Source organism: Pristiophorus japonicus, chromosome 1 (genome assembly GCF_044704955.1).
Source record: "Pristiophorus japonicus isolate sPriJap1 chromosome 1, sPriJap1.hap1, whole genome shotgun sequence".
Classification (NCBI taxonomy): Eukaryota; Metazoa; Chordata; class Chondrichthyes; family Pristiophoridae; genus Pristiophorus; species Pristiophorus japonicus.
Window position 1 is genome coordinate 256,542,629 of NC_091977.1, and position 26,052 is coordinate 256,568,680.

The window sequence follows — 26,052 nt, forward strand, 5'->3', positions numbered from 1 at the left end:
TTTGCATTCTTTTGTCGTAGAGAAAGGCTAATGTCAGTGAGTGAATTGTACAGGCATTATTTTCCCATTGCACAGTATTAGTTGCAAGTCCAGGTTACTAGCAGGGAGAATCGCAACAATGCTTTAGCCATTGACCATCGTTCAGTGAGATGAGACTGTCCACTCCATCTAAAATAATTCAAGCAAAAAGGAAAATGCTGGAAATACCCATCAGGTTTGTCAGCATCTATAAAAATGTGGGTTAATGTTTCAGTTGTAGACCCTTCTTCAGAACAGAAAACTGAAAGATAGAAAAGTTGTTTGTCTTTCAGTTCTCAGCTGCAAAAAAAGGTTTATACTCGAAACATTGATATCTTTATAGATGCTGCTGGGCTAGCCGAGCATTTCAAGAATGTTATGTTTTAAATTCCATTGTAAAATTGTGCCTCATCTGAAACATCAGATTGATGTTGACTCGTGAACCCTTTAGGTAATGGAGCCAATCTTGCTAGCATTCCATTATCAGGTTTCTAGCTCGAAAAGGACCAGCCAATCTGCTCAGCACTGGACTACACCAAACTCCACAGAAGTTGTATACAATCTGTTTCAGGATCTTGCACTATAAAGGGATTTATAGTGTATTCCTCCTACCTGGAGGGGATCTTCCATCAACATTCTGCATAATGCTAAGGCCTGTGGACCAAATGTCGTCCTAATGTACAGGACGTTGGTAAGACCACACCAAGAGTACTGCGTACAGTTTTGGTCGTTTTATGTAAGGAAGGATATATTTGCACTGGAGGCAGTTCAGAGAAGGTTCACGAGGTTGATTCCTGAGATGAAGGGGTTGTCATTGGAAAAAAGGTTGAGCAAGTTGGGCCTATACTCATTGGAGCTTAGAAGACTTAGAGGTGATCTTATTGAAACGTATAAGATTCTGAGGGGGCTTGACAGGGTAGATGCAGAGAGGATGGAACTAGGGGGCATAGTTTCAGAATAAGAGTCGCCCACTTAAAACAGAAATGAGGAGGAATTTCTTCTCTGAGGGTCAGGAATCTTTGGAATTCTCTACCCCAGAGAGCAGTGGAGGCTGAATGTATTTAAGGCAGAGATAGACAGATTTTTGAAAGATATGGGAGTCAAGGGTTATGGGGAGTGGGCGGGGAAATGGCGTTGAGGCCTAGATCAGATCAGCCATGATCTTATTGAATGGCGGAGCAAGCTCGAGGGTCCAAATGGCCTACTACTCCTATTTTTTATGTTCTTCCAGGAATTCAATTCAGAGCCTATGATGATCTTGTTTTCTACGAGGTGTTATGTTATTATCTTGGATGAATTCTGACCCTAATTGTGAGGATGAGGACAGAACACCTTTCACTTTAGCCAGGACGATCTATGGAGTCTAGGAGCTAGAAGTTATGTAGCGCCACGTTTGGGGCGATAACTTTTGTGGGAGTGCAAAAGTATCGCTGGGCAAAAAAGGTTTTCAACTGACAACTTCCGCTTTAGCGCTCCAAGAGGGAAGTGGAGCGCTAAATCAAGGGCTATCACTTCCCTTAGAGGGCTAAAGGGAGTGAAAGGGATGGTATCGGCAGAGCGTTGCACAATGTTCCGTTCAGTGCTGCCATCTGTACAGGCTCCTTCCCTCCCTTAAAGGGAAGATCCAATGTTGGAGTGAATGAGTTTTCCTGCTGTCTGTGTTGGGCCATGGCACCTGCACTACGTCCATAGCAGCCCCAGCACTAAGAGAGTGCAGGGCTGAGCAATTGCGGGGTCCAAAAAAAGCAACAAACACCACACCGGGAATTTTGCTCTACCTGAGCATGACTGCCTTTAATTAGCATTCCCCAATTGGCCAGCCAAGGTGATGACGCCTCCCCCAGCTGCCCTTGTTGACGCCCAGTGATGCTGCAGGGGCAGAAGCGAATATTGCATCCGGGGCGGTAATGGGGCGCTGCGCACCAGATGGTGTCACGAGCTCGGGAGCGCAAGAGCAGAAGGCGGTCAGTGTTATCGTCAGCACAAAACCAGCAGGGACATTCGTGGGTGTCGTTGAATTTGCAACGTTACCGCCCCTGCAGGCGCTAGCGGGAGGCGCAAAGCAGGCCAATTTCTCCCCCTGGTTCTTTTCATTAATTTGACCACAGTAATATGAAGTTAGGGATCTGAGTCCCCTTTTAACGGAATTGATTTGATGCTTCATATTTTACGAAAGCCACTTCTGCTTTTTCTCAGTATTCACTATCTAGACTTATGGACCACAGCCCAAATGAGTCAGTTATCTCCTGTACTAGCAGAGGTGGAATAAGAGCACCTCTGGAAAAATACTACACTGGAAATTTTTCATCTTGTGCCACTACTGAATCCTCAGTAATCTTTCAAGTCCACGTAACTACAGGAAGTTGTCTCTGCTGGGCATGAATCCCATTTCTGCTAGCGGAATTTTTATCATTTGTTCTCGCGATGTGGGGGCTGCTGGCTATGCCGCATTTATTCCCATCTCTGGTTTCCCTGAGAAGATGGAGATGGGTCGTCTTTAACTGCCGCAATTCTTGTGATAGTGATCCCACTGCTAGGAAGGCCATTCTAGGATTTTGACCAGCGACTATGAAGGAGCAATGATAACTGTCCAAGTCAGGATGGTGTGTGACTTGGAGGTAACTCTGTTCCCACATTATCCTTCTCGGTGATAGAGGTCACAGGGGAGGAAGGTGCTGCCGAGATGGTGACTTGCTGCAGTGCATGATATGGATCAAACATATTGGCCTAGACATTTGTGGTGTTAGCGCTAGCTGTTAAGGCCCGTTTCAGGAAAAAATGGTGGCCTCTGCACTTTTGCCCGCTGCTGGCAGATTCCGCGGCATCCACCATTTCGCCTAGGCGGCAGCACTGCCACTTTCCACACACGCTAGCAATATGGAAATTATGAAGATCATGACATCAGTGAGTTTGCACTGCTCACCTGATGCCTGACCTGTCATTTTCAAGTGTATCACTCCACTTAACGGCCTCTGTTAATTGCGACCAGATGAAGCAGGAAGGAGGCGCCAGCAACGTTCTTTAAAGGGATCATCAGCAACAACTTGCAGCTGACATGTTTATTCAGTTTGGACTGGCTCTGTGGGTATTTCTGCAACTCTAGCAGCTTTCTAAACTTCTTTCAAAGTCCTAAGGTGACGGGGAGTGTTGGGGCAAGTGGCAAACACTTATCTAAGATTATGTCAAGGCTTCTGCTCACAACACTTGCTCACAGTCATTGCGGCTCTACTGGCAGTCCCCCTCGCGCTCAAGCATCTTGGGGAGAGGGAGCGGAGGCAGCAGATAGAGGAGAAGATTCACACACACGGAGGAGGAGGAGGACCAGGAGAGCTCTCCCATCTTACCCACCGAGGGTCTTCCGAGAGTCTTATCTCTACTTAAGCGAGGAGCTGTGTATTGGCAAGCTCCATTTCACCAAAGAAGTGGCCACAGAACTCTGCCACCTCCTGCATCAAGATCTGGAGCCTCAGAGCAGGGCGAATACGGCTCGCCCAGTGGCCCTCAATTTCTTCGCCAGCGGATCCTTCAAGTCTGCAGAAGGAGACATAGCTAACATTTCCCAGTTCGCCGTTCATCGCTGCATCCAGGAGGTCACAGAGGCTCTCAACACCAGAAAAAGGGACCACTCTTTTTTTTCTCTCTGAGCAGAATGTGGCTTTGTCAGGATAGCGGGTTTCCTCATGATGCAGGGCGCCAAAGGCTGCAACTCTCATAATCGGCATTTGTGCGACCATGCCCAGTGCATCCTGATGGTCAATGCCGATTATCCTGGCAACAATCATGATGCCTCCATCCTGCTTCAGTCAATGTGCCAGCAATCTTCCAGCTCGAGGACAAGGACTATCTGCTCAGCACCTGGCTGATGACTTCTCTCCGCATCCCCGACACTCATGTCCAGCATTCATATAATGACAGTCATGCTGCCACCAAGAACAATCATCGAGCAGACCATCAGGCTGCTGAAGCAATGGTTCCGCTGCCTTGACCACTCAGGAGAAACCCTCCAGTACTAGACGGAGCGGGTGTCTCATTTCATGGTGGTCTGCTGCATGCTTCACAGCCATCATTAGGAAGAGGAGGAGGAGGAGGATGAGAACGAGGAGGCAGGCAGTAAATCAAGACACTGATTCAAGTGAATGATACTCTAGAGCCTTGTTGCTCATCACATCCTCATCATGGAATATCACAGCATCTTTCTGGGCACAAAGCTGAAATGAGAGCCACCACAAAACAAAGATTACAATCAAAATTAATAAAGTTATCACTACTCATTTGACATTTCCTGCTATGGTTCTCCTAGCAATTTGGTCTGCATGTCCATTACCCTTTTTCTGAAGCCTGCCGCTTCGAGGTGCTCATCTGAATCATGTGCAGCAGAATTCGCCCTCTAACTCGCCCACCGGGGGAGCTGGCCCCCGAGTTACCCTTTCCCTGTAACCTTGCTGCAGTCATCGTGCCCGGTGCCACGCCATGTGCAGATTCCGCATCTACACTATCCTCTTAAGTTCCGCGCAGTTCCAGTTTCTGAGCTGGTGCCTGCGAGTGTCAGTTGCAGTGACGGTGTGCCGCCGCCGCCTTTTCCTTCACTCTCCTCCATGGCTTCGAGGACAAACTCTACGGCTGGAAGTTCTTGATAATCTGAAAGCAGAAAGGCACAAGAGTCAGGTTGTAGTGAGGGGAGGGCAGCGGTGGAAGCAAGATATCCATCAGCAGCTTGTAGGTGAGAAGAGATTGTGGGATGAGGGAGATGTGGGATGTGAGAAGAAGGATTTGGAATGAGCATACCATTGTTGTCCCCAAAGGCTTCAACTTGCCCCATTGCCACGGCGTAGGTGACTTTCCCTCCAGTGATGTCGAGCACTCTCGCCTCTAGGTTTGTATTGCAGCTTGCCACTACCCACTCGCCTCCACTGCTGTCTGTCGCTGCTCCTGCCGATTGTGAGCCACCTTGGCCTGCAAGAGAAAGGGAAGTGTGTCAGTGAGTGTGGAGTAATGTGTTTGGGTGATGCGCCCTCTGTGGTTGAATATCTGTCAAATGTGTGCCAGCTGTGAGATGTGGGTGTGAGTGTTGCAGCAGTGGTAAGGTTGTGAGAGTGAAATAAAGCTATGATTGTGAGGTCTGAGTGGTGAAAGGTAGAGATTGTTGGCAGGTGAGAAATGGGGGTGTGGTGCATTGAGCAGTGTGTGGTGCATTGAGCAGTGTGTGAGGCTTGTGATGCAGATGGTGGGATATGGGTATTTGCTGAAGCCTTCACTCACCTTGACCTGCCGCGTGAGGTCATTACATTCCAAGCGGCACTGTATCCATGATCTGGGGACTGCACTATTGGCTGTCACGTATGCAGATATCTCCTGCCAGAGCCTTCTAGATGTATAGACAGATGGTTTCCTGCCAGTCTGCGGAAAGAGGACAGCCGTCTCCTCACCGCGGCCACCACCAGTGCCTTCAGAGCCACATCTGAGAACCATCGGACTTTTTCCCTCTGCTGCTGCTCAGCCATCTCTTGCAAGTTAACTACATTAATTCAAGTGGAGCTCCATATAGAATAACAATGAGGTGCTGCTGCATCAAAGAACCGCCCCTTTAAGTAGTGGGTAAAGCCTAGACCAAACATTACTTGCAATTAGACTGCACCCAATATTGGCCTACCTGTTGAGAGGTAAACCAATGAGCAGCAGGTTTAGCGCTGAGCACACGAGCGAATTTTGCGTGCTACCTAGACCACGTTGACCCTATAGCGCTGGCCCATGACACCGTCTGTTTTCAGGTCATATTCAATTTCGAGGCCATTGTGGTTGGCATGTCCAGGTGAGTATTCCATCATACTTTTGAAGGAAATGGAGAGTAACTTAAGGTGTAAGTTTTGGCACTAAATGACCTTTCATTGATGTAACCCTAAGAGATAGACATCAGCACTTTACCCATACTTAGACAATTGGTTTGTTCAGTTCCATCCTCTGACTGCCATCCAGTAGTTAATCACTGTATAATAAGCAGGTAAAGGTAGAAAGAAATCCCAATTGGAACCACCTCTGGACCTCTAATTCACAAGGCAGTTGCTTTCAAACGGTTATGGCAGTATTCTCCCTACATCAGACTTAATTCTAGAATTACAGAAGAAAATACAATCAACATAAGAAATAGGAGCAGACCTTTGGCCCCTCGAGCCTGCTCCTCTGATCTGATCCTGGCCTTAACCCCACCTCCCTGCCTGCCCTCCACAATCCTTGAATCCCTTATCATTCAAAAATATGTCTGTTTCAACCTTAAATACATTCAATGACCCAGCCTCCACAGCTCTCCGGGGCAGAGAACTCCAAACATTCATGACCCTCCGAGAGAAGAAATTTCCCTCCACCTCCGCTTCAAATGGTCGATTCCTCACTCTGAAATCATGCCCCCCCAGCTCCAGACTCCCCCATGAGGGAAAACCTCCTCTCCTCATCCACCCTACCAAGCCCCAACAGAATCTTATACGTTACAATAAGATCACCTCTCATTCCTCCAAACTCCAACGAGTATTGGTCCAACCTGCCCAACCCTCCCCCACAAGACAACCCCCTCATCTCAGGAATCAACCTCGTGAACCCTCTGAACCGTCTCCAACGCAAGCACATCCCTCCCTAAATAAGGAAACCAAAACTACGTAGCACTCCAGGTACGGTACCACCAATGCCCCACAAAGCCGCAGCAGGACTCCCCCCCCCCCCCCCGCCCCCACCCCCCCCCCCCCCTCCTCCACCTCTACACTCCATCCCCCTTGCAGCAAAGGCCAACACTCCGTCAGCACCCCCCAAATACCTGCCACACCTGCATGCCAACTCCCTGTGTTCCATGTACAAGGACCCTCAGATCCCTCTGCACCCCAGCACCCTACAATCTCTCCCCATTCAAACAACAATCCTTATCCTTCTGTCAAGAAGCTTCATCAAGATGCTTGCATATTCTAGGTATCCGTGTTGTGACCATTTCATTAGTACTTTGAGATCCTCTGGACTTTGACTTTGGTTCCATTAGGTATCCAATTATTTCTCTCAACATTTTTGGCAGAGTGACCTACCTCTGTAGGTTTTTCCCGGGCCACAAACTGCAAGTACAATCAGCATCATTTTTCTTAGTTGACTGAAGCATCTCTTGCAGAAGGGGTGTAATTTGCAGAGTTAGTTAGCCTAAGGGGCTGAAATTTCCCCTTTCTATAAGGTCCATGGCCGCCTGAAAGCGGCGACCACGGGTCGGTGTGGAACATTTTGAGCATTGCCCTCCTTTACTTTTGGAGCGGTGTAGGGGACCATTCCACCCATTTTCCCGTTGCCTTATGCACGTGTCGACCCTTTACCTACCAGCAGCGACCCCTGTCCGGAATTGCCCCGCAGGAATAGCGCAGTCGGTGCGACTGGCAGCTTTTGCTGTCTGTACCCTTTCTGTGGTTCGGTGGCACAGCTGCCCTTAAAGGAGAGGTGGCGCTACCGGTGACTCCATGTTTTTTTTTGTCAGCCGACTACCAGGTCAGGCCGACAATTATGGTCACGGGTTCAGCCGAAACCCTCCCTGGTGGCCCAGTGTTTGCCACTAAAGTGACTGCAGAGGTTGGATGTGCTATAGATTGGTCATTGGTGTCAGAAGTTTGGGCCCACTGTCTTATCGACAGTATATTAGCTAAATCCCTGAGTTATTTAATGGTTCATCGTCCGAAGCAAATACAGTAGTCAGAGGTTGTTAATTTGTTTCTAGCCATCGGGGCATTAAGAAATGTGTTTGTCATAAATGTTGTCTCCCAGAAGACCCCAATATTTTGCTCATGTTTCAATAGTCTGGACAATCTATTTTGGTTGAGCATCCAATTCCTCTGTACATTTCTTATTCCCAGATTCTTTCTTTGACTAAAAGGAGTGATAATGATCCTAACCCCATGTACTTTTTGTCCATATTCAGTTTTTGTGATTTTATATTCAGAAACAGCACGTACAGGGTTAACTTCCGAGAGCACTCAAGTATTCTTTTCAACAGAACCAGACTGTCTGATAGATTTTCCTTACGGTATAAGTTTGTTTTGGTCTACACTTTAATGCTCTTAAATGTTATTTGGTTAATCAGTCTGGGGTTTGCTGTTAATTGCAAACTCATGCCTCAGAGTAGTTTAGGACGCCTTGTTGCTTTATTCATTCTGTTTCATTTTCCCAGTGACCCAGGCAGACCGTTCATTGTTCACAAGTTGATTGTAGTAGGGAACCCGTAAGTGTCCATACACCGGTACAATTTTAGCCTAGAAAAGATAACTGACAAAGATACTGCATTTGTAATCTCTATTACAGTTGTCAAACAAACTAATAAGTTATTCCATGAAATTCAGAAGTATGCAAGATTGCACAATCCAGTATCCTGCATCATTTTTTCTGTGTTCTTAGGAATTAAAACTAAAGATTTCAAAGCAAAGTTTGTTCACAATATGCTCTCTTTTCGTGTTTTTAATAAAGGGACAGAGATTCAAGGGCTACGAACAGTAGAGTTTACGAAGGTGAGTTGTAATATTGTTGTCCTAACTCCACACTAAGTTGCAGTTACAAGTTCTTTAAGAACTCACTTTAAAAAGTGCTCCCTCAACTATCCATACATCCTTGTATCTGCGATGGTGGTGAATAAGCACTCCTATATTGAGAATTTACCTGAAAATGTTCTGCACTGTAGTTGAGCCAAAATAAATTTGATGTTCTGTTCATTCTTCTTGAGAAAGAAAGTGCATTAATACAGTGCCTTTCACGACCTCAGAATGTCTCAAAGCACTTTACAGCCAGTGAAGTACTTTTGGCGTGTAGTCACTGTTGCAATGCAGGAAATGCAGCAGCCAGTTTTCACACAGCAAGCACTCACAAACAACAATATGATAATGACTGGATAATCTGTTTTAGTGATGTTGGTTGAGGGATAAACATTGGCCCAGACACCGGGTGGAGCTCCCTTTCTCTTTTTCAAATAGTGCTATGGAATCTTTTACGGCATCCTGGGAGGGCAGACGGGCCTCGGTTTAACAACTCATTTGAAATACAACGCCTCTAACAATGCAGCACTCCCTTAGTACTACACTGGAGTGTCAGCCTAGATTTTGTACTCAAGTGTCTAGTTTGGGGCTTGAACCCACAACCTTCTGACTCGGAGGCAAGAGTGCTACCCACTGACCCATGGCTGACCCCAAACTGAACAGTAGTGCTTGCATGTAAAATAAAACTTCAGCGAGAGCAGAGCTAGCTCTATATTTGATATATAAACTGTAGTAATTGCATTAATGTACAGATAATGTTTTTGGTCTGATAGAATATGTTTGTTTTTGCCATGTAGGAGGTCACTGGAGAATGGATTTATTGGTTGTGCCATCTCCGTATCCTCCTTTTAAGACCCTCCTTAAAATCTACCTCTTTGACTCAGCTTTTGGTCACCACTCTTAATCTCTCCTCCCTTAACTCAAAGTCTGTTTTCCTCGTACCTGTGTGACGGAGCTGTATAAATGCATGTTGTAGTAGCAGTTATAGTCATAGTACTAGTAGAAGTGAAAGTAGGTGAGTATAGTGCAAAAGAATGTTAAGATGTCATGAGAGAAAGAAAGGTACTTGTTAAATGAGAGCTGCAAAGACTGACACTGCTACAGATTGAGAATGGTCCGCCTTGATGTTATCAATGAAAATCATGCTTGACAAATCTAGAATTTTTTGAGGATGTAACTAGTAGAGTGTACAAGGGGGAGCCAATGGCTGTGGTGTATTTAGACTTTCAAAAGGCTTTTGACAAGGTCCCACACAAGAGATTAGTGTACAAAATTAAAGCACATGGTATTGGGAGTAATGTACTGACGTGGATGGAGAACTGGTTGGCAGACAGGAAGCTAAGAGTAGGAATAAACGGGTCCTTTTCAGAATGGCGGCATTGACTAGTGGGATATCGCAAGGTTCAGTGCTGGGACTCCAGTTATTTACAATATACATTAATGATTTAGACGAAGGAATTGAATGTAATATTTCCAAGTTTGCAGATGACACTAAGCTGGGTGGCAGTGTGAGCTGTGAGGAGGATGCTAAGCGGCTGTGGGTTGACTTGGAGAGGTTAGGTGAGTGGGCAAATACATGGCAGATGCAGTATAATGTGGATAAATGTGAGGTTATCCACTTTGGTGGTAAAAACAGGAAGGCAGATTATTATCTGAATGGTGACAGATTAGAAAAAGGGGAGGTGCAACGAGACCTGGGTGTCATGGTACATCAATCATTGAAAGTTGGCATACAGATACAGCAGGCGGTGAAGAAGGCAAATGGCATGTTGGCCTTCAAAGCGAGAAGATTTGAGTATAGGAGCAGGGAGGTCTTACTACAGTTGTACAGGGCCTTGGTGAGGCCACACCTTGAATATTGTGTACAGTTTTGGTCTCCTAATCTGAGGAAGGACATTCTTGCTATTGAGGGAGTGTAGCGAAGATTCACCAGACTGATTCCCGGGATGGCAGGACTGACATATCAAGAAAGATTGGATCGACTAGGCTTATATTCAGTGGAATTTAGAAGAATGAGGGGGGATCTCCTAGAAACATATCAAATTCTGACGGGATTGGACAGGTTAGATGCAGGAAGAATGTTCCCGATGTTGGGGAAGTCCAGAACCAGGGGTCACATTCTAAGGATAAGGGGTAAGCCATTTAGGAGATGAGGAGAAACTTCTTCACTCAAAAGAGTTGTGAGCATGTGGAATTCTCTACCACAGAAAATTGTTGAGGCCAGTTCGTTAGATATATTCAAAAGGGAGTTAGATGTGGCCCTTACGGCTAAAGGGATCAACTGGTATGGAGAGAATGCAAGAATGGGGTACTGAAGTTGCATGATCAGTCATGATCATATTGAATGGTGGTGCAGGCTCGAAGGGCCGAATGGCCTACTCCTGCACCTATTTTCTATGTTTCTATGTTAAGGTCCCTTTTAAACCGATATGAAAGTGTACTACTTCTTTCCCCTAAATTATAATTCATGTGGTGTTGGTGATAATAGGGGCCCATTGATTCGCTGGGAATCAGCATTGCAGGAGGAGTGGGTAGTCCTCTCGGAGATGTCCCCATTTTCATTGCAATGATGCAGCCAAATGGAGTAGCAGCCCAGACCCAGAAACTGCAGGTAAGTCTGTATGTTTAAATTATTAAGAACTATTTAAATGAAGATCTTTTTCAGAAAATTCTATTCTATATTTATTGCTTTTTCCTTTCTTTCATATCAAAAATAGTTTATATGAAGAAATACTTTAGGCTAGCTTTCTGCAGTGTCAGGATTATCTAAATACCAGAATATACTCTTATTAAAATGTTCCAATAGTGCAGTGTTATTGTATTTTTTTTCCATCAATGTTTACTTCTGATCTCTGCTCTTGCTTTCCCATCATTTACCAGCGTATAAGCTGAGGCCTTCAGGAATGGTACCACGGTGCCTACCACAGCTCTGTGTGTCCCATCATTTACCAGCGTATAAGCTGAGGCCTTCAGGAATGGTACCACGGTGCCTACCACAGCTCTGTGTGCTCTTTCCCCTCTCTGCTGAACTTTATTCTCTGTGCAAATAGACAGCTTTAAAACTTTACTTATATACGATTACATTATATAGGATATACAGCACTGAAACAGGTCATTCGGCCCAACCAGTCCATGCCGGCGTTTATGCTCAACTCGAGCCTCCTCCCGTCTTGTCTCATCTAAATCTATCAGCATAACCCTCTATTCCTTTCTCCCTCATATGCTTGTCCAGCCTCCCCTTAAATGCAACCAAACTATTTGTTTCAACCACTTCCTGTGGTAGCGATTTCCACGTTCTCACTACTCTTTGTGTAAAGAAGTTTCTTCCGAATTCCCTATTGGATTTCATGATTATTTTATATTGATGGCCTCTAGTTATGGTCTTCCCCACAAGTGGAAACATTCTCTCTCTATCCACACTATCAAAACCTTTCAAAATTTTAAAGATCTCTATTAGGTCAACCCTCAACCTTTTTTCAAGAGAAAAGAGACCCAACCTGTTCATCCTTTTCTAATATGTATACCCTCGCATGTCTGGTATCATCCTTGTAAATTTTCTCTGCACCTTCACCAGTGCCTCTATATCCTTTTTATAATATGGCAACTAGAACTATACGCAGTACCCTTAAGTATGGTCTAACCAAGGTTTGTCATAACTCTCTTACTTTTCAATTCTATACCTCTAGAAATAACCTCTGTCAGAACTTTTAGTGATTTATGTATTTATACTCCAAAATCCTTTTGTTTGTCTACCCCACCTAGTCCTGCACTCTCCAAGTAATAAGTGACCTCCCTATTCTTCATATCAAAATGTAATACCTCACATTGATCTGTGTTAAACTTCATCTGCCAATTATATGCCCATTCTGCAAGTTTATTTACGTCCTCCTGTAATTTGTTCCATATTTGACTATTTGGTGTCATCTGCAAATTTAGAAATTGTGTTTTTGATTCCAAAGTCTAAATCATTAATATAAATTGTGAACAACAGTGGTCCCAGCACTGATGCTTGTGGAACGCCACTAATGAGCTCCTAGAACTTTGAATAGCTACCTTTTACCCTACTCTCTGCTTTCTGTCTTGAAGCCTGCTAGCTATTCAACTTAGAACTTTACTTTGAGCCAAATTTTATTTTTGAGTTATATTATCCAGACGGATTAAAATATATCACAGTAAACCTCTAGCTACACAAAGTTCACCCCCAAAAAATTTACAACTGAATTTCAAAGTTTAAAACTCAACCACAGCCAACGCAGACCAAGAAAGCATTTAAAAATGAATATTTTAGCATTAAGGTCTTGATTGTATTGAAGCTGGCTATCCTGAGTTGTTCTCTTAGCGATACCCCAAAAGCTACTGTTCCACAGTACCAGATGTGCATTGACCTGAAAATGGCAGTATTACTAGAGACTCAGGTGACCAAGCTGATTCCCGAGTACACTAAAGGAAGAGATGTGTGATCACCTCCAGTTGGTGGTCTCCCATTACTTGGTATTTGCACAGGGTGCAGTGTAACTCCAGCACAGTGTGAAGCTATTGTGTTCCGAACACAGATGAGGCTGCACACAGGGAGGTTAAAGTAACAGTGACCTCAGTCTTTAATAAGACACTCCAGAGTGAGGAATAGGCCTTAGGGGGCTGGCTTATATACAGTGCTCCCAAGGGATGCTGGGATCCCTTGAGACTTCAGGGGATGAGCTCCCTGGTGGCGGAACATAGGAGTGCATCATGCTTTACAGATACACAACATCACTTCCCCCCCCCCCCACCCCCCAAAGTCAAAGTGAAAACTATTTACAAGGTGAGGCGGTCGGGAGCCTTTCTTTCCCTGGTGGACCACCTTGGTACAAATGTCTGTTCTGGTGTATTGGCTGTGCCCTCGCTGGGCTGGCGTGTTGTTGGCCCTACAGGGCTGCTAGGTGAGCCTGGCCTTGCTGGGCTGTTGGGCGTGATGGGTTCGATTTCCTAGTCCGGCGTGGTGTCGTTGATCCTTTGGGTGTGTGTTGTGGGCTCAAAAAAGGTGGTGTCTGCTGTGGATTGTTCAGGTCAGTCTGTGAACCGCAGCCTCGTTTGGTCCAGGTGCTTTCTGAAAATTTGTCCACTGTCTAGTTTGACTACAAACACCCTACTCCCTTTTTTAGCTATCACCATGCCCGCGATCCACTTGGGACCATGTCCATAATTTAGTACATACACAGGGTCATTCAGATCAATTTCCCGTGACACAGTGGCGCGACCATCGTTTACATTTTGTTGCTGCTGCCTGCTCTCTACCTGATCGTGCAGGTTGGGGTAAACCAACGAGAGTCTGGTTTTAAGTGTCCTTTTCATGAATAGCTCAGCCGGGGGCACCCCTGTGAGCGAGTGGGGTCTCGTGCGGTAGCTGAGCAGTACTCAGGACAGGCAGGTTTGGAGTGAGCCTTCTGTGACTCGTTTAAGGCTTTGTTTGATGGTTTGTACTGCCGCTCTGCCTGCCCATTGGAGGCTGGTTTAAACGGGGCCGAGGTGACATGTTTGATCCCATTGCGGGTCATGAATTCTTTAAATTTGGCACTGGTGAAACATGGCCCGTTGTCACTGACCAGTATGTCAGGCTCTCAATGGTGGCAGTGGCGGTGCTTCCCGACATTTCACATTCAATCCATTTTGAAAAAGCATCCACCACCACCAGGAACATTTTACCGAGAAACGGGCCCGCATAGTCGACATGGATCCTCGACCAAGGTCTGGTGGGCCAGGACCACAAACTTAGTGGTGCCCCTTTGGGCGCGTTGCTCAACTGAGCACACACGCTGCATTGCCGTACACAGGACTCTAAGTCAGAGTCGATACCGGGCCACCACATGTGGGATCTGGCTATCACTTTCGTCATTACTATACCCGGGTGTGTGCTGTGGAGATCCGAGGTGAACGTCTCCCTGCCATTCTTTGGTACCACTACGCAGTTACCTCACAACAGGCAGTCTGCCTGAATGGACAGCTCGTCCTTTCGCCACTGGAACGGCTTGATTGGCTCTTGCATTTCAACGGGGATTCTGGCCCAGCTCCCATGCAGTACACAGTTATTTTTACTAGGGACAGCAGAGGATCTTGACTGGTCCAAGTCCTAATCTGGCGGGCCGTGACAGATGATTTATCATTTTCAAACACTTCCATGACCATCAACAAGTCTGCGGGCTGCGTCACCATCAACAAGTTTGCAGGCTGCGCCATTTCCACCCCCATGGTGGGCAATGGTAGCCGACTGAGAGCATCCGCACAGTTCTCGGTGCCTGACCTGTGGTGGATGGCATAGTTATACGCTGATAGCGCAAGTGCTCACCTTTGTATGCGGCTGAGGCATTAGTATTTTTCCCCTTGTTTTCAGCGAACAGGGATTGAGGGGCTTGTGATCGGTTTCCAGCTTAAATTTGAGGCCAAACAGGTACTGATGCATTTTCTTTACCCTGAACACACGCGCTAATGCCTCTTTCTCAATCATGTTGTCGGCCCTCTCGGCCTTTGACAAGCTCCTGGAGGCATAGGCGACAGGTTGCAACTTCCCCGCAATGTTAGCTTGTTGTAATACACACCCGACTCCGTACGACGACGCGTCACGTGCTAGCACAAGTCGTTTACATGGATTATACAATACAAGCAGCTTGTTGGAGCATAAAATGTTTCTGGCTTTCTCAAAAGCAATTACTTGGTTTCTTCCCCATACCCAGTTCTCACCTTTGCGCAATAACACATGTGGGGGCTCTAAAAAGGTGCTTAACACCGGGAGGAAGTTATCAAAATAGTTGAGGAGTCCTAGGAACGACCGCAGCGCCGTGACGTTCTGTGGCCTGGGCACATTCCTGATAAGCCTCTGTCTTGACGTCTGTGGGCCGAATGCCGTCCGCCGCGATCTTTCTCCCCAAAAACTCCACTTCTGTTGCCATGAAGATGCATTTCGACCTCTTTAGCTGCAGCCCTACGCGATCCAGTCGCTGGAGGACCTCCTCCAGGTTTTGTAGGTGCTCGGCGGTGTCCCAACCCGTGGCCAATATGTCGTCCTGAAAGACCACCGTGTGTGGTACCGACTTGAGTAGGCTCTCCATGTTTCTCAGGAAAATGCAGCCGACCGAATTCCAAACGGGCATCTCTTGTAGATGAACAGTCCCTTGTGCGTGTTGATGCAGGTGAGGCCCTTCGAAGACTCCTCCAGCTCCTGCGTCATGTAGGCCGAAGTCAGGTCGAGCTTGGTGAACGTCTTGCCTCCTGCCAGCGTCGCAAATAAGTTGTCTGCCTTAGGTAGCGGGTATTGGTCCTGTAGCGAGAAACGATTAATAATTACTTTATAATTGCCGCAAATCCAGACCGTGCCATCACTTTTGAGTACTGGAACAATCGGGCTGGCCCACTCGCTGAATTCCACTGGGGAGATGATGCCCTCGTGTTGCAGCCTGTCCAGCTCGATTTCCACTCTCTCGCTCATCATGTGAGGTACCGCTCGTGCCTTGTGGTGAATGGGTCGTGCCTCTGGGACCAAGTGGATCCGCACCTTCGCCCCGGAAAAGTTTCCAATGCCTGGCTCAAAAAGGGAAGGAAATTTGTTAAGAACCTGAGTTCATGAGGCTTCATCGACACGTGATAGCGCTCGGATGTCATCCGAGTTCCAGCGGATTTTGCCCAGCCAGCTCCTTCCAAGCAGTGTAGGGCCATTGCCTGGGACAATCCAGAGTGGCAGTTCGTGCACCGTGCCCTCATAGGTGACCTTGACTATGGCGCTGCCCAGGACAGTGATAAGCTCTTTGGTGTACATTCTCAGTTTCGTGTGGATGGGGCTCAGGGCTGGTCTGAATGCCTTGTTGCACCACAGTCTCTCAAACATCTTTTTACTCATGATGGATTGGCTAGCGCCAGTATCCAGTTGCATGGCTACGGGTAAGCCATTCAATTTTACGTTTAGCATTATAGGTGGACATTTCGTCGAAAATGTGTGCACACTGTTTACTTCAGCATCTGCCTCCTCTCTCTCAGGCTCGAAATTGCTTTGATCCACCATGGACCGATCTTCCTCTGCCACGTGGTGGTTAGCAGGTTTTGCAGAGCTTGCAACTCGTCTGCAAGCTCATTGGAAGTGCCCCATTGTTCCACAGCTCTTGCAAACATACCCTTTGAAGCGGCATGAATAGGCTGAATGGAAGCCTCCACAACGCCAACAAGGTGTGAATTGCCTTGCATTCATCCTTTGTTGGGGACTCTGAGACATGTGGGTCACCTGAGGCCTGCTGGTAGTTGCAGACTCGTAGTTTCTGCTCGCAAACACAGTTCCAGTTAATTCATGAACATTGCTAGCACCTGTGTGCTGAGAGATTTGTTTGGTGTTATCACTGGGGGACATAAATGCCTGTGCTATCGCAATGGCCTTACTGAGGGTCGGTGTCTCTACAGTCAAGAGTTCTCGTAGGATGGTCTCGTGGCCAATGCCCAGTACAAAAAAGTCTCTGAGCATTTTCTCCAGGTAGCCATCAAACTCGCATTGTCCTGCAAGTCGCCTTAGCTCGGCGACATAGCTCGCCACTTCTTGACCTTCAGATCGCTGGTACGTGTAGAAACGATACCTCGCCATCAGCACACTCTCCCTCGGGTTAAGATGCTCCCGAACCAGTGTATACAGCTCCTCATACAACTTATCTGTGGATTTCACCAGAGCCAGAAGATTCTTCATGAGGCTGTAGGTCGGTGCCCTGCAGACTGTGAGGACGACCGCTCTCCTTTTTGCAGCGCTTCCTTCTCCGTCCAGCTCATTGGCTATAAAAGTACTAGTCTAGCCGTTCGACATAGGCTTCCCAGTTCTCACCCTCCGAAAACTTCTCCAGGATGCCCACAGTTTGCTGCATCTTTGCGTTGGATTCGTATTCTCGTCACCAGTTATTGTGTTCCTAACACAGATGAGGCTGCACACAGGGAGGTTAAAGTAACAGTGACCTCCATCTTTAATAAGACACTCCAGAGTGAGTAACAGGCCTTAGGGGCCGGCTTAAATACAGTGCTCCCAAGGGATGCCGGGATCCCTTGGGACATCAGTGCATGAGCTCCCTGGTGGCGGAACATGGGAGTGCATGCTCTACAGATACACAACAGAAGCCACATCTTAAAAGTGTCCAGGAATCTGCTGTGAACTTTATCAACATATTTCACTATTTTTATATTAGCTGAAAGTGAATGATCTTGTGTTGTTACTAAGCTCAGACTGAGGGACAATCAATGGTATAATTCAAGTCTGCTGACTCTACTTTCCACTCGTCAGATACTAGTTTGAGGTGGGTATGTACAGTATAACTTCAATCCAAGAGATATGTTAACAAGCTGATGTAACAACAAATTTTAATCCTGTGTTAATTATAGGTTGGAGACAGGATTGTAAGTATATGTGGGAAACCTACAGAGGGCTTGACTCATTCCCAGGCAGTCAGCATACTGAAGAATGCTTCAGGTCATATTGAATTACAGGTATGACAAAGCATCATGTACTTTTGTGGGAATTTGACATTTGCTAACTTTTATTTCTTTGGGATCTTGATTGGTGATTAATCTATTTTATTTTTAATTCAACTATATCTGTCAAAATATTCTTACATTAATTGTCCGTTACACTGCTTAAATTCTTTTCTCAAGGGCAATTAGGAATGGGCAATAAATGCTGCCCTTGCCAAGAACGAATAAAAAAATTATCTTGTATCTCTGTACTGCACGACAAAACCATTATTAAATGTCCCATTTTGGCAGTTTAGCAGTGAATAGCTGAACCATACAGACAGATCCTGGATTTTTCCTGAATGAGTTGTTCTCAGCTGGAATGATGATAGAGAAACTGCAATTGTCCTTAGCACCTATAGGAACAGGAGTAGGCCATTTAGCCCCTCGAGCCTGCTGTACCATTCACTGAAAGTATGGCTGATCTGTGCCCAAACTCCATATATAACACTCAGGGAAGTGAAAATCACTCAGGGTTTCTGCTACTGATCACGAGCAAAGTATGTTTGTATGAATGACATCACTGCAGGAGTTCCTCAGGGCAGTGTCCTATGCTCCTTCATCAATGACCTTCACTCCATTATAAGACTAGAAATGGAGATGTTCGCTGATGATTGCACTGTGTTTAGTTCCATTTGTAACTCCTTAGATAATGAAGCAGCCCGTGCCCATATGCAGCAAGACCTGGACGACAGTCAGGCTTGGGCTAATAAATGGCAAGTAACATTTGCGCCAGGCAATGAACATCTCCAACAAATGAGAGTCTAACCACTGCCCCTTGACATTCAACGACATTACCATCACTGAATCCCTACCATCAACATTTTCGGGGTCACCACTGACCAGAAACGTAACTGGACCAGCCACATCGATACTGTGGCTACAAGAGCAGGCCAGAGCTGGGCATTCTGCAGTGAGTGACTCACCTCCTGATTCCCCAAAGTCTTTCCACCATCTGCAAGGCACAAGTTTGAAGTGTGATTGATTGCTCTCCACTTGCCTGGATGAGTGCAGCTCCAACAACATTCAAGAAGCTCGACACCATCCAGGACAAAGCAGCCCGTTTGATTAGCATCCCATCCACCACCATAAACATTCACTCCCTCACAGGAATTTCAAAGGCAGAAGACACATGGGAATACCATCACCTCCAAGTCACACACCATCCTTACAAGTAAATAGATCGCCGTTCCTTCATTGTCACTGGGTCAAAGTCCTGGAACTCCCTCCCTAACAGCACTGTGGGAGTACCTTCACCACACGGACTGCAGCGGTTCAAGAAGGCGGCTCACCCTCACCTTCTCAAAGGCAACTAGGAATGGGCAATAAATGCTCGGCTTGCCAGCAATGCCTACATCCTAGGAACGAATAAAACAAAATGTTAGCTAAGTTAGCATCAGACTCCATAAGGCACTATATACATGCTCATTCTTTTTTCCTTTAATTGGTTATTTTTAAATCCAGTTGTAATAATTGTTTCTAGGTGGTTGCAGGCGGTGATGTTAGTGTGATAACAAGTCAGCAACAGGAACATGCTGCAACTACACTTTCTCTCTCTGGGCTGACGGCAAGCAGCATCCTTCATGATGACCTAGGGTAAGTATTTTGTATTTACTGAACAACATTTTTGTGGAATGTTTGATAAAATTATATTGTTGGAAAACTGAAGCATGGAGCTCGTGTAGACCAATACTGTCCTTTACAAAATCAAGTGCAATGACTTTCAATGAAGGCTACAGAACAATACTCGCCTGGTTCCATTCGTGTCTATCCCGTCATTTCCAGAGAATCTCCTGCAATGGCTTCTCTTCCCGCTTACCTCTGGAGTCCCCCTAGGATCTTTCCTTGACCCCCTCCTATTTCTCATGTTGTCCCTTTGCGACATCATCCAAAAACACGTCAGGTTCCACATGTACGCTGACGACACCAGCTCTACCTCACCACCACATCTTGCGACCCCTCCATTGTCCTGATTTGTCATGCTGCTTGTCCGACATCCAGTATTGGGTGAGCAGAAATTCCTCCAATTAATATTGGGAAGACCAAAGCCATTGTCTTTGGATCTGACCACAAACTCCGTTGCCTAACCACCAACTCCATCCTCTCCTGGCCGCTGTCTGAGGCTGAACCAGATTGTTCGCAACTTTGATGTCCTATTTGATCCTGAGATGAGCATCTGAACCCATATCTTTTCCATCACCAAGATTGCCCACTTCTTCCTCTATAACATCGCCCGTCTCTGCCTCTAATTTCAGCTCATCTACTGCTAAAACCCTTATCCATGCTTTCATTGTAAATGGCATGCTGGCCTTCATAGCGAGAGGATTTGAGTATAGGAACAGGGAGGTCTTACTGCAGTTGTACAGGACCTTGGTGAGACCACACCTTGAGTATTGTGTGCAGTTTTGGTCTCCTAATCTGAGAAAGGACGTGCTTGCTATTGAGGAAGTGCAGCGAAGGTTCACCAGACTAATTCATGGGATGGCAGGACTGACATATGAAGAAAGACTGGATCGGCTAGGCTTGTACTCACTGGAATTTAGAAGAATGAGAGGGGCATCTCATAGAAACATATAAAATTATGATGGGACTGGAAACGGTTAGATGCAGGAAGAATGTTCCCGATGTTGGGGAAGTCCAGAACCAGGGGTCACAGTCTAAGGATAAGGGGTAAGCCATTTCGGACCGAGATAAGGAGAAACTTTTTCACCCAGAGAGTGGTGAACCTGTGGAATTCTCTACCACAGAAAGTTGTTGAGTCCAGTTCGTTGGATATATTCAAGAGGGAGTTAGATGTGGCCCTTATGGTTAAAGGGATCAAGGGGTATGGAGAGAAAGCAGGAAAGGGGTATTGAAGTTGCATGATCAGCCATAATCTTATTGAATGGCGGTGCAGACTCGAAGGGCTGAATGGCCTGGTCCTGCACCTATTTTCTATATTTCTATGTCTATGTTTCTATTACTTCTGGGCTCAACTATTTCAATGTTCTCCTGGCCAGCTTCCCACTTTGCACCCTCCATAAACTTAATCTCATCAAAAACTCTATTGCCCGTATCCTAACTCGTAACAAGTCCCGTTCACTCATCATCCCTGTGCTCAGACGTACATTGACTCCCAGTCCAGCAATGCAATGATTTCAAAATTCTCATCGTTGTTTTCAAATCACTCAATGGCCTCGCCCCTGTCTATCTCTGCAACCTCTTCCAGCCCTACAACCCTCCAGGATCTCTGCACTCCTCCAATTTTGGCTTCTTGCGCATCCCCATTACTAGCCGTGCCTTCTGCTGCCTAGGCCCTAAGCTCTGGAATTCCCTGCCTAAACCTCTCCGCCACTCTATCTCTCTTTCCTCCTTGAAGATGTTCCTTAAAACCTACCTCTTTAATCAAGCTGTTGGTCATCTGCACTAATATCTCCTTATGTGGCTCAGTGTCAAATTTTGTTTGATAATGCTCATGTAAAGTGCCTTCGGATGTTTTACTATGTTAAAGGAGCTATATAAATACAAGTTGTTGTGAGACACAGTCGCATTTCAGATTGCAAGTTCGTTCAAATTTAGATTTATTCACAAATGTTGCCTTTAAATAATGTATTGGCTTTGTTACTGTTGACATTGAATTGAATATTGTCTATTATACATGCTCTCTTAGGAGAGGAAGCAAATAAAGAAACAAAGTTTTTAAACATACAGTGAGATGATGTACCAATGCAGTGAGTGTAATGTGACATAAGTTCACATCACAATTATTCTGCTCGACTATGTCATCGTCCGAGCCAGGGATTGCAAGGATGTGCGTATCACCTGCGCCACGACAGGAGCTGACGACTGCTGGACGGACCATTACCTAAACCAATCCATCATTGACATCAATATAGCCCCAAAGCGGAGGGGGCAGCAGAAGCAGTGCTGCAAAAAAGTCAATGCCGGGGCACTTAAAGACCCAGCGAAGAGAGCCCTATTCAATCAGCGCATCACAGCTAACCTGGCGTGCCTTGATGACCCTGAGACACAGAATGCCCACAGCGCTTGGTCTGCCCTCCAAGCCTCCATAACAAAGAGACGCTCGGTCACTCAAACTGGAAACACCAGGACTGGTTTGATGACAATGATCAGAGATCCAAGAGCTATTAGATTGCAAGCGCAGGGCATTTCTGAGCCTTAAACAGCAACCCAACTCGGGAGCAGCAAAGCAACATTACAGACAGCTTAAGGCTCAGGTCCAACAAAAAACCCGGGATGTAAAGAACAGGTGGTGGATGGAGAAAGTACAGGAGATACAGCAGCTGGCTGACAGCCATGATGTGCGAGGATTCTTCATCGTATTCAAGGCCACCTCCGGTCCAAACACCCAAGGCCACACTCCACTGCTGGCCAAGAACGGGGAAGCACTCCTCAATCAAGACTCTGCCTTTGACTCGTGTGTTCTTGACTCCATCCCACAGCATGCTACCCGCCACCACCTCAGTAAAACCCCAACACTGCACGAGGTAAAAAAAGCCATAAGCCATAAGACAGTTTAAGAACAACAAGGCTACAGGAGCGGATGGAATCCCCACTGAGGCACTGAAGTATGGCGGAGAGGCACTGTTGGCTCGAATACATGACCTCATCTCTCTCATCTGGAGGGAGGAGAGCATGCCGAGAGATCTTAAAGATGCAGTGATCGTGACCATCTTTAAAAAAGGGGACGAGTCCTACTGCGGCAACTACAGAGGAATCTCCCTGTTATCAGCCACTGGGAAAGTCATCGTTAGAGTCCTCCTCAACTGTCTTCTCCCTGTGGCTGAGGAGCTCCACCCGGCGTCACAGTGCGGATTTCGTCCCCTACGGGGCACAAAGGACATGATTTTTGCAGCGCGACAGCTGAAGGAAAAATGCAGGGAACAGCATCAGCCCTTATACATGGCCTTCGACCTTACAAAGGCCTTTGACACTGTCAACCGTGAGGGTCTATGGAGCGTCCTCCTCCATTTCGGATGCCCCCAAAAGTTCGTCACCATCCTCCGCCTGCTCCACGATGACATGAGGGCCATGATCCTTACCAACGGATCCATTATGGACCCAATCCACATCCGGACTGGGGTCAAACGGGGCTGCGTCACCGCCCCAACCCTCTTCTCAATCTTCCTCACTGCCATGCTCCACCTCACAGTCAACAAGCTCCCCGCTGGAGCAGACTAAACTACAGAACCAGTGGGAACCTGTTCAACCTTCGTCACCCCCAGGCCAGGTTCAAGACCACCCCAACCTCTGTCGTCGAGCTATAGTACGCATACGATGTCTGCGTCTGCGCACATATATAGAAACATAGAAATTAGGTGCAGGAGTAGGCCAATCGGCCCTTCGAGCCTACACCGCCATTCAATAAGATCATGGCTGATCATTCAACCTCAGTACCCCTTTCCTGCTTTCTCTCCATACCCCTTGATCCCTTTGGCCGTAAGGGCCATATCTAACTCCCTTTTGAATATATCTAACGAACTGGCCTCAACAACTTTCTGCGGCAGAGAATTCCACAGGTTAACCACTCGCTGAGTGAAGAAGTTTCTCCTCATCTTGGTCCTAAATGGCTTACCCCTTGTTCTCAGACTCTGACCCCTGGTTGTGGAACTCCCCAGCAACGGGAACATTCTTCCTGCCTCTAACCTGTCCAATCCTGTCAGAATTTTGTATGTTTCTATGAAATCCCCTCTCATTCTAATAAACTCCAGTGGATACAAGCCCAGTTGATCCAGTCTCTCCTCATATGTCAGTCCTGCGATCCCGGGAATCAATCTGCTGAACCTTCACTGTAATCCCTCAATAGCAAGAACGTCCTTCCTCAGATTAGGAGATCAAAACTGAACAGAATATTCCAGATGTGGCCTCCCCAAGGCTCTGTACAACTGCGGTAAGACCTCCCTGCTCCTATACTCAAATCCTCTAGCTGTGAAGGCCAACATGCCATTTGCCGCCTTCACCACCTGCAGTACCTGCATGCCAAACTTCAATGACTGATGAACCATGACACCCAGGTCTCGTTGCACCTCACCTTCTCCTAATCTGTCATCATTCAGATAATAATCTGTCTTCCTGTTTTTGCCACCAAAGTGGATAACCTCACATTTATCCACATTATACTGCATCTGCCATGCATTTGTCCACTCACCTAACCTGTCCAAGTCACCCTGCAACTTCTTACCATCCTCCTCACAGCTCACACCGCCATCCAGCTTAGTGTCATCTGCAAACTTGGAGATATTACACTCAATTATCATTGATGTATTTTGTAAACAACTGGGGTCCCAGCACTGAACCCTGTGGCACCCCACTGTTCACTGCCTGCCATTCTGAAAAAGACCTGTTTATTCCGACTCTCTGCTTTCTGTCTGCCAACCAGTTCTCTATCCACGTCAGTACATTACCCCCAATACCATGTGCTTTAATTTTTCACACCAATCTCTTGTGTGAGATCTTGTCAAAAGCCTTTTGAAAGTCCAAATACACCACGTCCACTGGTTCTCCCTTGTCCACTCTACTAGTTACATCCTCAAAAAATTCTAGGAGATTTGTCAAGCATGATTTCCCTTTCATAAATCCATGCTGACTAGCACCGATCCTGTCACTGCTTTCCAACTGCGTTGCTTTTTCATCTTTAATAATTGATTCCAACATTTTCCACACCATTGATGTCAGGCTAACCGGTCTATAATTCCCTGTTTTCTCTCCCTCCTTTTTTAAAAAGTGGTGTTACATTAGCTGCCCTCCAGTCCATAGGAACTGATCCAGAGTCAATAGAATGTTGGAAAATGATCACCAATGCACCCACTATTTCTAGGGCCACTTCCTTAAGTACTCTGGGATGCAGATTATCAGGCACTGGAGATTTATCGGCCTTCAATCCCATCAATTTCCCTAACACAACTTCCTGACTAATAAGGATTTCCTTCAGTTCTCCTTTTCGCTAGACCCTCGAACCCCGAGTATTTCCGGAAGTTATTTGTGTCTTCCTTAGTGAAGACAGATCCAAAGTATTTGTTCAATTAGTCTGCCATTTTTTTGTTCCCCATTATAAATTCATCTGATTCTGACTGCAAGGGACCTACGTTGCTCTTCACTAATCTTTTTCTCTTCACATATCTATCAAAGCTTTTGCAGTCAGTTTTTATGTTCCTTGCAAGCTTACTCTCATATTCTATTTTCCCCCTCCTAATTAAACCCTTTGTCCTCCTCTGCTGAATTCTAAATTTCTCCCAGTCCTCAGATTTGCTGCTTTTTCTGGCCAATTTGTATGCCTCTTCCTTGGATTTAACACTATCCCTAATTTCCCTTTTAGCCATGGTTGAGCTACCTTCCCCGTTTTATTTTTACTCCAGACAGGGATGTACAATTGTTTAAGTTCATCCATGTAATCTATAAATGTCTGCCATTGCCTATCCACTGTCAACCCTTTAAGTATCATTTTCCAGTCTATTCTAGCCAATTCACGTCTCACACCATCAACGTTACCTTTCCTTAAGTTCAGGACCCTAGTCTCTGAATTAACTGTGTCACTCTCCATCTTAATAAAGAATTCTATCATATTATGGTCACTCTTCCCCAGGAGGCCTCGCATAACAAGATTGCTAATTAGTCCTCTCATTACACAACACCCAGTCTAGGATAACCAGCTCTCTCATTGGTTCCTCGACATATTGGTCTAGAAAGCCATTCCTAATACACTCCAGGAAATCCTCCTCCACCGCATTGCTACCAGCTTGGCTAGCCCAATCTATATGTAGATTAAAGTCTCCCATGATAACTGCTGTACTTTATTTCACAGAGGCTGAACTCCAGGACATAGTCGATGTATTTACTTAGACGTACGAAAGCATGCGCTTTATGCTAAACATCAGTAAGACACAAGTCCTCCACCAACCTGTCCTCGCCGCGCCGCACAGCACTGCCCCCCCAGTCATCAAGATCCATGGCATGGCCCTGGACAACGTGGACCATTTCCCATATCTCGGGAGCC

General features: G+C 46.2%; 1 protein-coding gene across 10 annotated transcripts in view; it reads left to right on the plus strand.

Annotated features, from left to right (window-relative positions):
* LOC139270052 (multiple PDZ domain protein) overlaps positions 1 to 26,052 on the plus strand; it is a 401,342-nt gene that overhangs the window by 350,510 nt on the left and 24,780 nt on the right. For 9 of the 10 annotated variants that reach the window (XM_070888410.1, XM_070888412.1, XM_070888415.1 and 6 more), the window contains 4 exons: positions 8,494 to 8,534; positions 11,044 to 11,166; positions 17,931 to 18,035; positions 19,543 to 19,655. In XM_070888410.1, the coding sequence (XP_070744511.1) occupies positions 8,494 to 8,534; positions 11,044 to 11,166; positions 17,931 to 18,035; positions 19,543 to 19,655 (382 nt within the window). Of the gene's footprint in view, positions 1 to 8,493; positions 8,535 to 11,043; positions 11,167 to 17,930; positions 18,036 to 19,542; positions 19,656 to 25,860; positions 25,899 to 26,052 lie in introns of those variants that run through there. The other variant, XM_070888417.1, reaches the window with a different exon arrangement.